Raw genomic sequence first — 13,141 nt, 5'->3', positions numbered from 1 at the left:
TGAGAACATTAATGTACAGAGGAAGACTGAGTTTGATCTCATTAAATGATTTATTTGGGCACAATTAATAAGAAATTAAATGCAATGTGATTTTATCTGATCTATTTCTTTAGTTGTCCATCAAGTAAATCCTTTGCTTCGTTTATTTTAGCCGCAAGATATGGTGATCCACCTGCAATAGAACAAAATGTGCATTTTCAGAGTACAGTGCAATCCACATGCATGCAGCTTGTCAGTGATCCAAATATTTTTTTTACAAGCTCAATAAAAGCAACTATTTATTTGGAAAGAAATGGCATGACCACGCAAAAGTTGTACTACAGTGAGGGAAAAAAGTATTTGATCCCCTGCTGATTTTGTAAGTTTGCCCACTGACAAAGACATGATCAATCTAGAATTTTAATGGTAGGTTTATTTGAACAGTGCATTTTAATGAGGGAAATAAGTATTTGACCCCCTCTCAATCAAAGATTTCTGGCTCCCAGGTGTCTTTTTTACAGGTAACAAGCTGAGATTAGGAGCACTTTAAGAGTGTGCTCCTAATCTCAGCTCGTCCACAGAAGCAATCAATCAGATTCCAAACTCTCCACCATGGCCAAGACCAAAGAGCTCTCCAAGGATGTCAGGGACAAGATTGTAGACCTACACAAGGCTGGAATGGGCTACAAGACCATTGCCAAGCAGCTTGGTGAGAAGGTGACAACAGTTGGTGCGATTATTCGCAAATGGAAGAAACACAAAATAACTGTCAATCTCCCTCAGACTGGGGCTCCACGTAAGATCTCACCTCGTGGAGTTGCAATGATCATGAGAACGGTGAGGAATCAGCCCAGAACTACACGGGAGGATCTTGTCAATGATCTCAAGGCAGCTGGGACCATAGTCACCAAGAAAACAATTGGTAACACACTACGCCGTGAAGGACTGAAATCCTGCAGCGCCCGCAAGGTCCCCCTGCTAAAGAAAGCACATATACAGGCCCATCTGAAGTTTGCCAATGAACATCTGAATGATTCAGAGGAGAACTGGGTGAAAGTGTTGTGGTCAGATGAGACCAAAATGGAGCTCTTTGGCATCAACTCAACTCGCCATGTTTGGAGGAGGAGGAATGCTGCCTATGACCCCAAGAACACCATCCCCACCGTCAAACATGGAGGTGGAAACATTATGCTTTGGGGATGTTTTTCTGCTAAGGGGACAGGACAACTTCACCGCATCAAAGGGACGATGGACGGGGCCATGTACCGTCAAATCTTGGGTGAGAACCTCCTTCCCTCAGCCAGGGCATTGAAAATGGGTCATGGGTGGGTATTCCAGCATGACAATGACCCAAAACACACGGCCAAGGCAACAAAGGAGTGGCTCAAGAAGAAGCACATTAAGGTCCTGGAGTGGCCTAGCCAGTCTCCAGACCTTAATCCCATAGAAAATCTGTGGAGGGAGCTGAAGGTTTGAGTTGCCAAATGTCAGCCTCGAAACCTTAATGACTTAGAGAAGATCTGCAAAGAGGAGTGGGGCAAACCTGGTGGCCAACTACAAGAAACATCTGACCTCTGTGATTTCCAACAAGGGTTTTGCCACCAAGTACTAAATCATGTTTTGCAGAGGGGTCAAATACTTATTTCCCTCATTAAAATGCAAATCAATTTATAACATTTTTGACATGCGTTTTTCTGGATCTTTTTGTTGTTATTCTGTCTCTCACTGTTCAAATAAACCTACCATAAAAATTCTAGACTGATCATTTCTTTGTCAGTGGGCAAACATACAAAATTAGCAGGGGATCAAATACTTTTTTCCCTCACTGTAGTTCCTCAAGTAACAATGTTCCTCAAACCTCTATCGGGGTGATTTAGAATCATCAGTTTTCTGTGGGCTTCTCTGATCTTGGTCTTGTTAGCCGTGGGACTGGGGACAACAATATGATACATTAGTGCAATAAAGTCAAGCATTTGCCTATCACACACAGTGAAATTTACAGTACCTGACTCCTAGAACAAGCGAAGCCTCTCTCTTGTTCATTTTGGGATCAAATCCACCTCTGTAGTATCCCCCACCAAAAGCCTGCAACAAGACAGTAGTTACAATTGTATCACAGATGCAGTGGTGTAAAGTACTTAAGTAAAAATACTTTAAAGTACTAAAGTAGTTTTTGTTGGATATTTATATTTTTGACAACTTTCAATTTACTACATTCCTAAAGAAAATATTGTACTTTTTACTCCGTATATTTTCCCTGACACCCAAAAGTACTCATTACATTTTGAATGCTTAGCAGGACAGGAAAATGGTCCAATTCTCAAACTTATCAAGAGAACAACCCTGGTCAACCCTACTGCCTCTGATCTGGCGGACTCACTAAACACAAATGCTTCATTTGTAAATGACGGAGATCGGCTATGCGTAAATTAAAAAAACAAGAAAATGGTGCCATCTGGTTTGCTTAATATAAGGAATTTGAAATTCTTTTTACTTTTGATACTTAAGTATATTTCAAACCAAATACTTTGACTTTTACTCAAGTAGTATTTTACTAGGTGATTTTTACTTGAGTCATTTTCTATTAAGGTATCTTTACTTTTACTCAAGTATGACAATTAGGTACTTTTTCCACCACTGCACAGATTTGAGTTGTTCGGTTAATAGACTATATTAATAATGCCATTGTGTCTTGTAGAGGCCAACACATGTGAAAGCCCATATAATCTTACCGATTTGGGAAAACTCTGCATAGCTTGCTTCATTTGGGGTTCCATGTGTTTCATGGCCTGCATGGCATATCGACCTGAATCAAGTAGGATCCTCATTTTAGTGTCACAAAATCCATCAAAACATTTCTTCAACTCTGCATATTCTGTATTATTATAAAGATAAACTGACCTACAAATCCAGCTGCTGCTAGGGTGAGCCCCACTGCCACCATGGAACTGGCCTGTAAATCATGAATCGATTATGGATGTTCATTAGTGGAGTAAGATATCTCCAAACATTACATACATTTTCATACAAAGCCTACAAGACATGTTTATAATCAAAGTCAGCTAGTGGTCACATCTCAGATCTGTGGTCAAATCCTGTGTGATCTGTAGGTCACGCACCGTATTGCTTTCCCCATGATGGAGCTGCAACAGTCATGCTGCTATTTGTTTGTAGCTGTAACGTTAACCACTTATGCTTTAGAGGTCTAGGGTGAGTAATATTAGCTAGCCACCAACTGTATGACTGTTAGTCGTAGCTACACACACTCACTCTTTTATCAGCTTGCTCACTTCACTAGTATGCTGTTACCCTGTGCTGCTACAGTCGCTAGTTAGCTAACTGGCTGCCTAGCTAGCAAGCATAACTAACGAAAATGCTAACGCTTCTGCTGCTCTTGGCTAAATACTTCAATGCAGTAACGTTAAGCTATCCTTTCACGGTAGCCTCGATATAATTAATTCTAACTCACCATGTTTTTATGCTAAGATCCGCCTATATCAAAGACTTGAAACATAACTTTGTATCCACTTGTCTACGATAAACAAAGTCACAGATGACCCCTCATGTTTTCATCAATGACTTCTCTGTTGTATACTTCTGGCCTAACGGAAAGTAAAGGCACATGTCGTAACGACTAAAGTCAATTGCTCAACACTGTCGCAAAATGTTAGGGTCCCAATTCCATAAAAATGTATGCCCAGTCCCTAGGCACTTCTTGCCCAGTTAATATATAACTTAGTGTCCTATAAAATATGTTGCCTATCTGGTCCAGCATCTCTGGACCTGAAAATGCTCATGCATTAATAAAATATAATTGTGTAGATAGTGTTTTTCAGAACACATTATTAAGGTAATGTATAAACTACAGTAAACTGATATAAAATACTTATAAATCAGCCTTTTTACCTATTGCCCAGATATATTACTATTGTTTAGATACTTTTTGTTCAGAGACCATTTTGAGAAAGTGTGCTTATTTCTACTCTGCTTTGATGTTTTCGGCTAAACCTTTCACTAACTCAATATAATTTTTAAAAAATCCAATGGACCAAGGGTGCATGTCCAATACATACATGTCCAGTACAAACAAGCAGTATTGTACAGCAGTGGGAATGTAATATCAAATAGTCACACGTTAGTCACTCAAATTACAACAGGCACTCATTCATACACTATAGAGTGCATTCAGAAAGTATTCAGACCCCTTCCCTTTTTCCACATTTTGTTACGTTACAGCCTTATTCTAAAATGGATTACATTACTTTTTTTCGCCATCAATCTACACACAATACCCCATAATGACAAAGTGAAAAAAGGGTTTTAGAAATCTTTGCAAATGTATTACAAATAAAAAACAGAAATACCTTATTTACATAAGTATTCAGACCCTTTGCTATGAGACTCGAAATTGAGCTCAGGTGCATCCTGTTTCCATTTATCATCCTTGAGATGTTTCTACAACTTGATTGGAGTCCACCTGTGGTAAATTCAATTGATTGGACATGATTTGGAAATGCACACACCTGTCTATATAAGGTCCCACAGTTGAAAGTGCATGCCAGAGCAAAAACCAAGTCATCAGGTCAAAGGAATTGTCCAAAGAGTTCCGAGACAGGATTGTGTCAAGGCACAGATCTGGGGAAGGGTACCAAAAAATGTCTGCAGCATTGAAAGTCCCCAAGAACAAAGTGGCCTCCATCATTCTTAAATGGAAGAAGTGTGGAACCACCAAGACTCTTCCTAGAGCTGGCCGCCCAGCCAAACTTAGCAATCGGGGGAGAAGGACCTTGGTCAGGGAGGTGACCAAGCACCCGATGGTCACTCTGACAGAGTTCCAGAGTTCCTCTGTGGAAATGGGAGAACCTTCCAGAAGGACAACCATCTCTGCAGCACTCCACTAATGAGGCCTTTATGGTAGAGTGGTCAGATGGAAGCCACTCCTCAGTACAAGGCACATGACAGCCTGCTTGGAGTTTGCCAACAGGCACCTAAAGGACTCTCAGACCATGAGAAACAAGATTCTCTGGTCTGATGAAACCAAGATTGAACTCTTTGGCCTGAATGCCAAGCGTCACGCCTGGAGGAAACCTGTCACCATCCATATGGTGAAGCATGGTGGTGGCAGCATCATGCAGTGGGGATGTTTTTCAGCGGCAGGTACTGGGAGACTAGTCAGGATCGAGGGAAAGATGAACGGAGCAAAGTACAGAGAGATCTTGATGAAAACCTGCTGGACAACAGGACAATGACCCTAAGCACACAGCCAAGACAACGCAGGGGTGGCTTCGGGACAACCTGACACTGCTTGAGAGGATCTGTAGAGAAGAATGGGAGAAACTCCCCAAATACAGGTGTGCCAAGCTTGTAGTGTCATACCCAAGAAGACTCGAGGCTGTAATCGCTGCCAAAGGTGCTTCAACAAAGTAAGAGTCTGAATACTTATGTAAATGTGATATTTCAGTTTTTTATTTTTAATACATTAGCAAAGAATTATAGAAACCTGTTTTTGCTTTGACATTATGGGGTATTGTGTGTAGATTGATCAGGGGAAAAAACAATGTAATACGTTTTAGAATAAAGCTGTAACGTAACAGAATGTGGAAAAAGTCTAGAGGTCTGAGTACTTTCCAAATGCACTGTATATACAAAACTATGTGGACAACCCTTCAACTTAGTGGATTCGGCTATTTCAGCCACACCCGTTGCTGACAGGTGTATAAAATCGAGCACACAGCCATGCAATCTCCATAGACAAACATTGGCAGTAGAATGGCCTTACTGAAGAGCTTAGTGACTTTCGATGTGCACTGTCATAGGATGCCACCTTTCCAACAAGTCAGTTCCTCAAATTTCTGCCCTGCTAGAGCTGCCCCAGTCAACTGTAAGTGCTGTTATTGTGAAGTGGAAACATCTAGGAGCAACAATGGCTCAGCTGCAAAGTGGTAGGCCAATCAAGCTCACAGAACGGGACCGACAAGTGCTGAAGCTCATAGCACGTAAAAATCGTCTGTCCTCAGTTGCAACACTCACTACCGAGTTCCAAAATGCCTCTGGAAGCAACATCAGCACAAGAACTGTTCGTCGGGAGCTTCATGAAATGGGTTTCCATGGCCGAGCAGCCGCACACAAGCCTAAGATCACCATGCGCAATGCCAAGCGTTGGCTGGAGTGGTGTAAAGCTTCCGGCCATTGGACTCTGGAGCAGTGGAAATACATTCTTTGGAGTAAATAAATCACGCTTCACCATCTGGCAGTCCGACGGACAAATCTGGGTTTGGCGGATGCCAGGAGAACGCTACCTGCCCCAATGCATAGTGCCAACTGTACAGTTTGGTGGAGGAGGAATAATGATCTGGGGCTGTTTTTCATGGTTCGGGCTAGGCCCCTTAGTTCCAGTGAAGGGAAATCTTAACGCTACAGCATACAATTACATTGTAGATGATTATGTGCTTCCAACTTTGTGGCAACAGTTTGGGGAAGGGCCTTTCCTGTTTCAGCATGACAATGCCCCAGTGCACAAAGCTAGGTCCATACAGAAATGGTTTGTCGAGATTGGTGTGGAAGAACTTGACTGGTCTGCACAAAGCCCTGATCTCAACCCCATCGAACACCTTTGGGATGAGTTGGAACACCGACTGCGAGCCAGGCCTAATCGCCCAACATCAGTGCCCGACCTCACTAATGCCCATGATTTTGGAATGAGATGTTCGACGAGCAGGTGTCCACATACTTTTGGTCATGTAGTGTAACTAGAAAGAACATAATTGATCTTACCTTACATGGTCAGTTCCCAAGGAATGCTATAATATAGGACTGAACAGAACTTTAGCCAAACATCTGCTCTGAGCAATTTAAAATAGAATAGAACATGGTTATCTATCTTCCCATTGGAATGGAGCACACTGGAGCAACACAATGAGATGTTGAAGGTCCTAATTATTGCCCCTATCATTTGCATAATTACAATGTTTTCCAAGGCAAGGGCAGTATAGAAATTGTAAGCTGTAGTGGACCTGCAGCAGTCAGTGAAAGTCAGGTTTAATGATGAATCTGTCCTCCACCAGGCAGACACACTGGCTGGAGGGCTGGAGTTTCAATAGGATTTAAAAAGCCAACTGTGTGGAGAAATTAGAGTTTTGCCCCAAAATCATATGGAATTACAGTGCTGGGTGCATGTGGTGAGCCTACACACAAAAAGCCCAGAGGAAGCAGCTATTTCTGTTGCTTTTATTAAACCAACCAAGCAATTTAATTCTTTTGTTCAGGGGAGTTCTACTTCATTGATTAACAAAAGCAGGGATATAATTTTTTCATCCTTTTTGAAAAGCCTGAAATGTCAAGCCTTTTAAAGCAGATTATTCTGCCTCTGTGCAGTGAATGCTGCCAGAGTAACCTTTTGTCTACAATTAAATATTCCAGCATAAATATAAAAGAAAATCAGAGATGGGGAAGATTGACTCACGAGAGATTGGAGAGGTAGATCCTCACACTGATAGTGCAAACAGCTTGCTTCTAATTAAATATGCTACAGAGTCTCAAAGCATTTGCTTTCAGCCGCAGAGAGAGGAAGCTGCCTAAGAATGAGGGGGAGAAATATATCACATCATCTGTCTGTCCACAGCCTTCCTCTGGGCATCTGAAAGGTATTTCATTTTTTTGTTTTTGTAATTATTTGTTTCCCTTTTTTGTAGGAAGTATCTAAAGGCAACACCTTTAGGGATATGCATAAATAGAGAGACACAATAAAAGTTCTGAGATTGTTTATGATTCAGACTCAGATGATTAAGCATTCCAATGTGGCACTTCAGGGACATGGGGCATTTATTTTACATTTAAGGAATTGGGTGCATTCTCCCCATGTCTGTGATGCAGAGAGGGGGTATATTCAAAGCCGTTATACTCTGCAACGTTTAATTTAGTATTGTTCAGTTTAAGTTGTAGACTTTATATAGTGGTTCATTTAATTGATGTGTGATTGTGTCTAAAGGAAAGAGGTTCTATATATAGAAAGAGTATGTGGTATTGTATAGCAGATGTGTGTATATATACAAACTAGGGGTCATTCCTTATACCTTTAACAGACGAACTACTACATTTGTTGGTGAAATAATGTTTAGATAGTCTGGAGTAAAGATATATGTTTAGTGGTTTGTTTATTGTCAGGTTGACATAGAGGTGACCTCTAATAGACGTGATGTAGATTCTTGTTATATGTATTTGCTTACTTACTCCTAAACATTCAAAGAGAGTATTGATACTGTAACTTTGATCTGATAACAGCAGTGTTGATCATATTCAACTCTGCTTTACATGTTAATATGATGTTTTCTCATGCAGATATGCCAAGTTTAGGAAACTGTACTTTGTGAATTTTATAATGGTTTAGTAGAATTGGATCCTATCAACTTGATCAAGTCATCAAGTGTTTTTGAAGAGGCAAACACATAGCAAATTCTGTCATAGCAAAAATGTGTGAGCACATATTAAATAATAGGTTCTAAATAAGTCAAAGATAGAATGATTATTGGGAATAAACATTTTTGTTGTTGAGCAGAGCATAACTGTTTTGATAAGTTGCTAATGACAGCTTACTAAAAGTTGTTATCCTAATAGTATGTTGTTGGTAATTATTTTTTGTCAGTTTCATTACATTACAGGTTCATAACAGTTATGTTGATCATCATACATCATACATATATCTTCATGGAGGATGTCAGTTTACACATTTACATTTTTGCTTGCTGCAAAGAAATATGACAAAGTATTCTCCTTTAAGTATCCTATGTGTATAGCAGAACAAACTCCCAGATAATGGGGGAATATATGGTTCCCAAATATGTTTTCAGTGGGTGCCTGATGGATTTCAATAAATGCAGATTACTTCAACTGTTGACTTTGTTGTCTCCCAGATCTCACTACCTGTATATATTAAAGAAGTAGTAGTGAGGGCTGTGGACTGATAATGTTTTGCAAGAGAAATTAGGCACTTTTTTAAAGTGATTCATTCAATGCATTTAAATGTGTCTGAAACATCCAGACAAAACAGAGGCCCCAACATATGCCCCCTCACCATGACCCCATCCCACTTACCCCATACCTGCAATAAGGCCTTATCAGAAAATTGGGCAAGTCAAGAGTCTGTTGATTAACCCTGACAGCCCTAATGATTGCGGGTCAGGGTTTCAGCTTGTGAGATAAAAAGCAACCACTAGTGTCAAATAATAGATGTACTGACAGGCAAGTTGTGCTCTGTCATTTGCGTTTTAGTACGATAATGGATTCTGAACTGACCAGCTCTGGCTGGTAATGGCGTTGGCTGCAGCTTTTTCCCAGGTCTGCAGTGGACGGATATGGCATGAGGGACAAACCTCATCGCTTTCCCAGACCACAAGTAAATCTTGCATTATGCTGAATTTTAGTTTCCAAAAGGACTGCAAGGTTTGCAAAAAGGAAACAAGAATTATTCAATCAAATTGGCACCTCCACATCCAGATTCGACTAGTGCTGCATAATGCAATCCAGTAATCCCTTTATCAAAAACTCAGATGAAATGGTCTTATTGGAAAAGGAGTTAAATATATTTAAGGTCATTCTATCACTAGTTTATTTTTCAAAATTGCCCACTCTCTTTTTATCTTCAGAGACAATAATTACTTCTAGTTCAACACAGTATGGCTGATGAATGTTCAGAGAGTCCACAGGAAGGAATCTTTGCAATAATCAGCAGTACAGTTTTGTCTCCCTTTTAACATTTCTTCAAATTTGAACATACATGGCTGTCTGAGGATGTGCAATGTTAATGTCTAGGTGATGATGCCAATATGTCAGCAGAATATGGTAGCCTACTTGAACTGTAATTGTTCCAGCATCAGCATCTTACATATCTTAGGCTACAGTACGTTGTGGGCTTAGCTATAATGCAACGTTTTTCCAATACATTTTGGGAAGGCATTTCTTTCCTCTTTTTTTATATTTTTTTATTTTCAGTAATCATCATTGTTCATGTCATTTTTCTAGGTCATAATAGGAAGAATGCAGGGTGAATACTAAACAGACTATATACTGTACATGTAGGCATCCTTTGCTGACTGCTCACATCGCCCACTGCTGAGACCTCATCAGCAGCTGACTGATGCCAAATATCAGCATTCAATTGATCAATAACCCACTAGGCCTAATGGTTTATAAGTCTATTAGTCCGTATAAATCAGAGTGTTTCTGGTACATGTACAGTGCTTTCAGACAGTATTCATACCCCTTGTCTTATTCCACATTTTGTTGTGTTACAGCTTAAATTCTAAATAGATTAAATATAACTTTTTTCACCATTTACACACAATACCCCATAATGACGAAGTGAAAACATGTTTTTAGACATTTTTGCAAATTTATTGAAAATGAAATACAGAAATATCTTATTTACATAAGTATTCACACCCATGAGACAATACTTTGTAGAAGCACATTTGGCAGTGATTACAGCTGTAAATCTTTCTGGGTCTCTAAGAGCATTCCACAACTAGATTGTACAACATTTGCCCATTATTATTTTCAAAATTCTTCAAGCTCTGTCAAATTGGTTGTTGATTATTGCTAGACAACCATTTTCAGGTCTTGCCATAGATTTTCAAGCAGGTTTAAGTCAAAACTGTAACTCGGCCACTCATGAACATTCACTGTCTTCTTGGTAAGCAACTCCAGTGTATATTTGGCCTTATGTTTTAGGTTATTGTCCTGCTGAAAGTTGAATTAATCTTCCAGTGTCTAATGGAAAGCAAACTGAACCAGGTTTTCCTCTAGGATTTTGCCTGTGCTTAGCACCATTCCATTTATTTTTTATCCTGAAAAACTCCCCAGTCCTTAACAATTACAAGCATACCCATAACATGATGCAGCCACCACTATGCTTGAAAATGTGGAGAGTGGTACTCAGTAATGTGTTGTATTGTATTTGCCCCAAACATAACAATTTGTATTCAGGACAAAAAGTGAATTGCTTTGCCACATTTCTTTAAAAAGTAATACCTTAGTGCCTTGTTGCAAACAGGATGCATGTTTTGCAGTGGTGTAAAGTACTTAGGTAAAAATACTTTAAAGTACTACTTAAGTAGTTTTGGGGGGTATCTGTACTTTACTATTTATATTTTTGACAACTTTTACTTTTACTCCACTACATTCCTAAAGAAAATCATGTACTTTTTACTCCATACATTTTCCATGACACGCAAAAGTACTTACATTTTGAATATTTAGTAGGACAGGAAAATGGTCCAATCCCACACACTCTGGTCATCCCTATTACCTCTGATCTGGCAGACTCACTGAACACAAATGCTTCGTTTGTAAATTATTGTTGGAGTGTGCCCCTGGCTATCCGTAAATTTTAAAAAACTAGAAAATCGTTTGTTTAATATAATGAATTGGAAATTATTTATACATTTACTTTTGATACTTAAGTATATTTTAGCAATTACATTTACTTTTGATACTTAAGTATATTTAAAACCAAATACTTTTAGACTTTTACTCAAGTAGTATTTTACTGGGTGACTTTCACTTTTACTTGAGTCATTTTCTATCAAATCATCTTTACTTTTACTCAAGTATGACAATTGGGTACTTTTTCTAGCACTGATGTTTCAGAATATTTTATTCTGTACAGGCGTCCTTCTTTTCACTCTGTCAATTAGGTTAGTATTGTGGAGTAACTACAATGTTGTTGATCCATCCTCAGTCTTCTCCTATAACAACCATTAAACTCTGTAACTGTTTTAAAATCACCATTAGCCCTATGGTGAAATCCCTGAGCGGTTTCTTTCCTCTCCGGCAACAGAGTTGGGAAGGACACCTGTATCTTCGTAGTGACTGAGTGTATTGATGCACCATCCAAAGCCTAATTAATAACTTCACCCTGCTCAAAGGAATATTCGGCATCTGCTTTTTCAATTTCTTACACATCTACCAGTAGGTGCCCTTCTTTGCGAGGCATTGAAAAACCTCCCTGTTCTTTGTGGTTGAATCTGTGCTTGAAATTCACAACTTGATTGAGGGACCGTACAGATAATAGTATGTGTGGGATACAGAGATGGGGTAGTCATTCAAAAATCATGTTAACCACTATTATTGAACACGGAATGAGTCCATGCAACTTATTATGCAATTTGTGAAGAATATCTTTACTGCTGAACTTATTTATGCTTGCCATAACAAAGCGGTTGAATATTTATTGATCATTTTTTAATAATTTTGTTTTGAAAAACATAATTCCACTTTGACATGATGGGGTATTGTGTGTAGGCCAGTGACAAAAACATCTACATTTAATCATTTTTAAATTCAGGCTGCAACACAACAAAATGTGGAAAAGTCAAGGGGTGTGAATACTTTCTGAAGGCACTGTAAAGTGATACTATATGGTTATCCAGTTCCCTCAGGGAATAGAAGATAATGCATGTTTAGCCTAGATGTATTGCAATGTTATCAATCAATAGCACTGATTAAAAACTAGCGAACCCAGGTATTGCAAATACAATTAAACCTGGTGACTATTTACAGTGCTCACAAGACCTAAATTATTTATTGATGGTATAAAAAAGTGATTCCTATGCACAGGCTAGTAACGTCACACACTTGAAACCAATCACAAATCGATTATACAACATTTCCCCCTATTAATTTCAGAAGTTTATCAATGTAACAGAGTTGATCTTGAACACACCCTTGTGCTTCTGTCAGCTCCCTTATACAGTGCCTTGCAAATGTATTCATCCCTCTTGGCGTTTTTCCTATAATTTAAATGGATTTTGATTTTGATTTCATGTAATGGACACACAAAATAGTCCAAATTGGTGAAGTGAAATTTTTTAAAACTTGTTTCAAAAAATGCTAAAGAATTAATAACGGAAAAGTGGTGCGTGCATACTGTATGTATTCACCCCCTTTGCTATGAAACCCCTAAATAAGATCTGGTGCAACCAATTACCTTCAGAAGTCACATAATTAGTTAAATAAAGTCCACCTGTGTGCAATCTAAGTGTCACATGATTATATTATTAATTATTAAACATGATCTCAGTATATATACACGTGTTCTGAAAGGCCCCAGAGTCTGCAACACCACTAAGCAAGGGGCACCACCAAGCAAACGGCACCATGAAGACCA

General features: G+C 39.1%; 1 protein-coding gene and 1 long non-coding RNA gene across 2 annotated transcripts in view; one reads left to right on the top strand and one right to left on the bottom strand.

The window, feature by feature from the left end:
* Window positions 1–31: 31 nt before the first annotated feature.
* Window positions 32–3,603, bottom strand: dnajc19 (DnaJ (Hsp40) homolog, subfamily C, member 19). Its single transcript, XM_041839368.1, has 6 exons — window positions 3,449–3,603; window positions 2,881–2,932; window positions 2,712–2,785; window positions 1,985–2,064; window positions 1,838–1,908; window positions 32–172 (listed from the first exon to the last, which is right to left on the bottom strand). The coding sequence occupies exons 1-6, from the start codon at window positions 3,449–3,451 to the stop codon at window positions 102–104; spliced, it is 351 nt and encodes a 116-aa protein (XP_041695302.1). The 5' UTR covers window positions 3,452–3,603; the 3' UTR covers window positions 32–101.
* A 3,953-nt stretch (window positions 3,604–7,556) lies between these two features.
* Window positions 7,557–13,141, top strand: part of LOC121533426 — a 139,678-nt gene continuing 134,093 nt past the window's right edge. Inside the window, exon 1 of the long non-coding RNA XR_005994459.1 lies at window positions 7,557–7,622. This is a non-coding gene — a long non-coding RNA (uncharacterized LOC121533426). The remainder of the gene's footprint in view (window positions 7,623–13,141) is intronic.

Source organism: Coregonus clupeaformis, chromosome 20, assembly GCF_020615455.1.
Source record: "Coregonus clupeaformis isolate EN_2021a chromosome 20, ASM2061545v1, whole genome shotgun sequence".
Classification (NCBI taxonomy): domain Eukaryota; kingdom Metazoa; phylum Chordata; class Actinopteri; order Salmoniformes; family Salmonidae; genus Coregonus; species Coregonus clupeaformis.
This window is presented reverse-complemented; position numbering and strand designations above follow the sequence as displayed.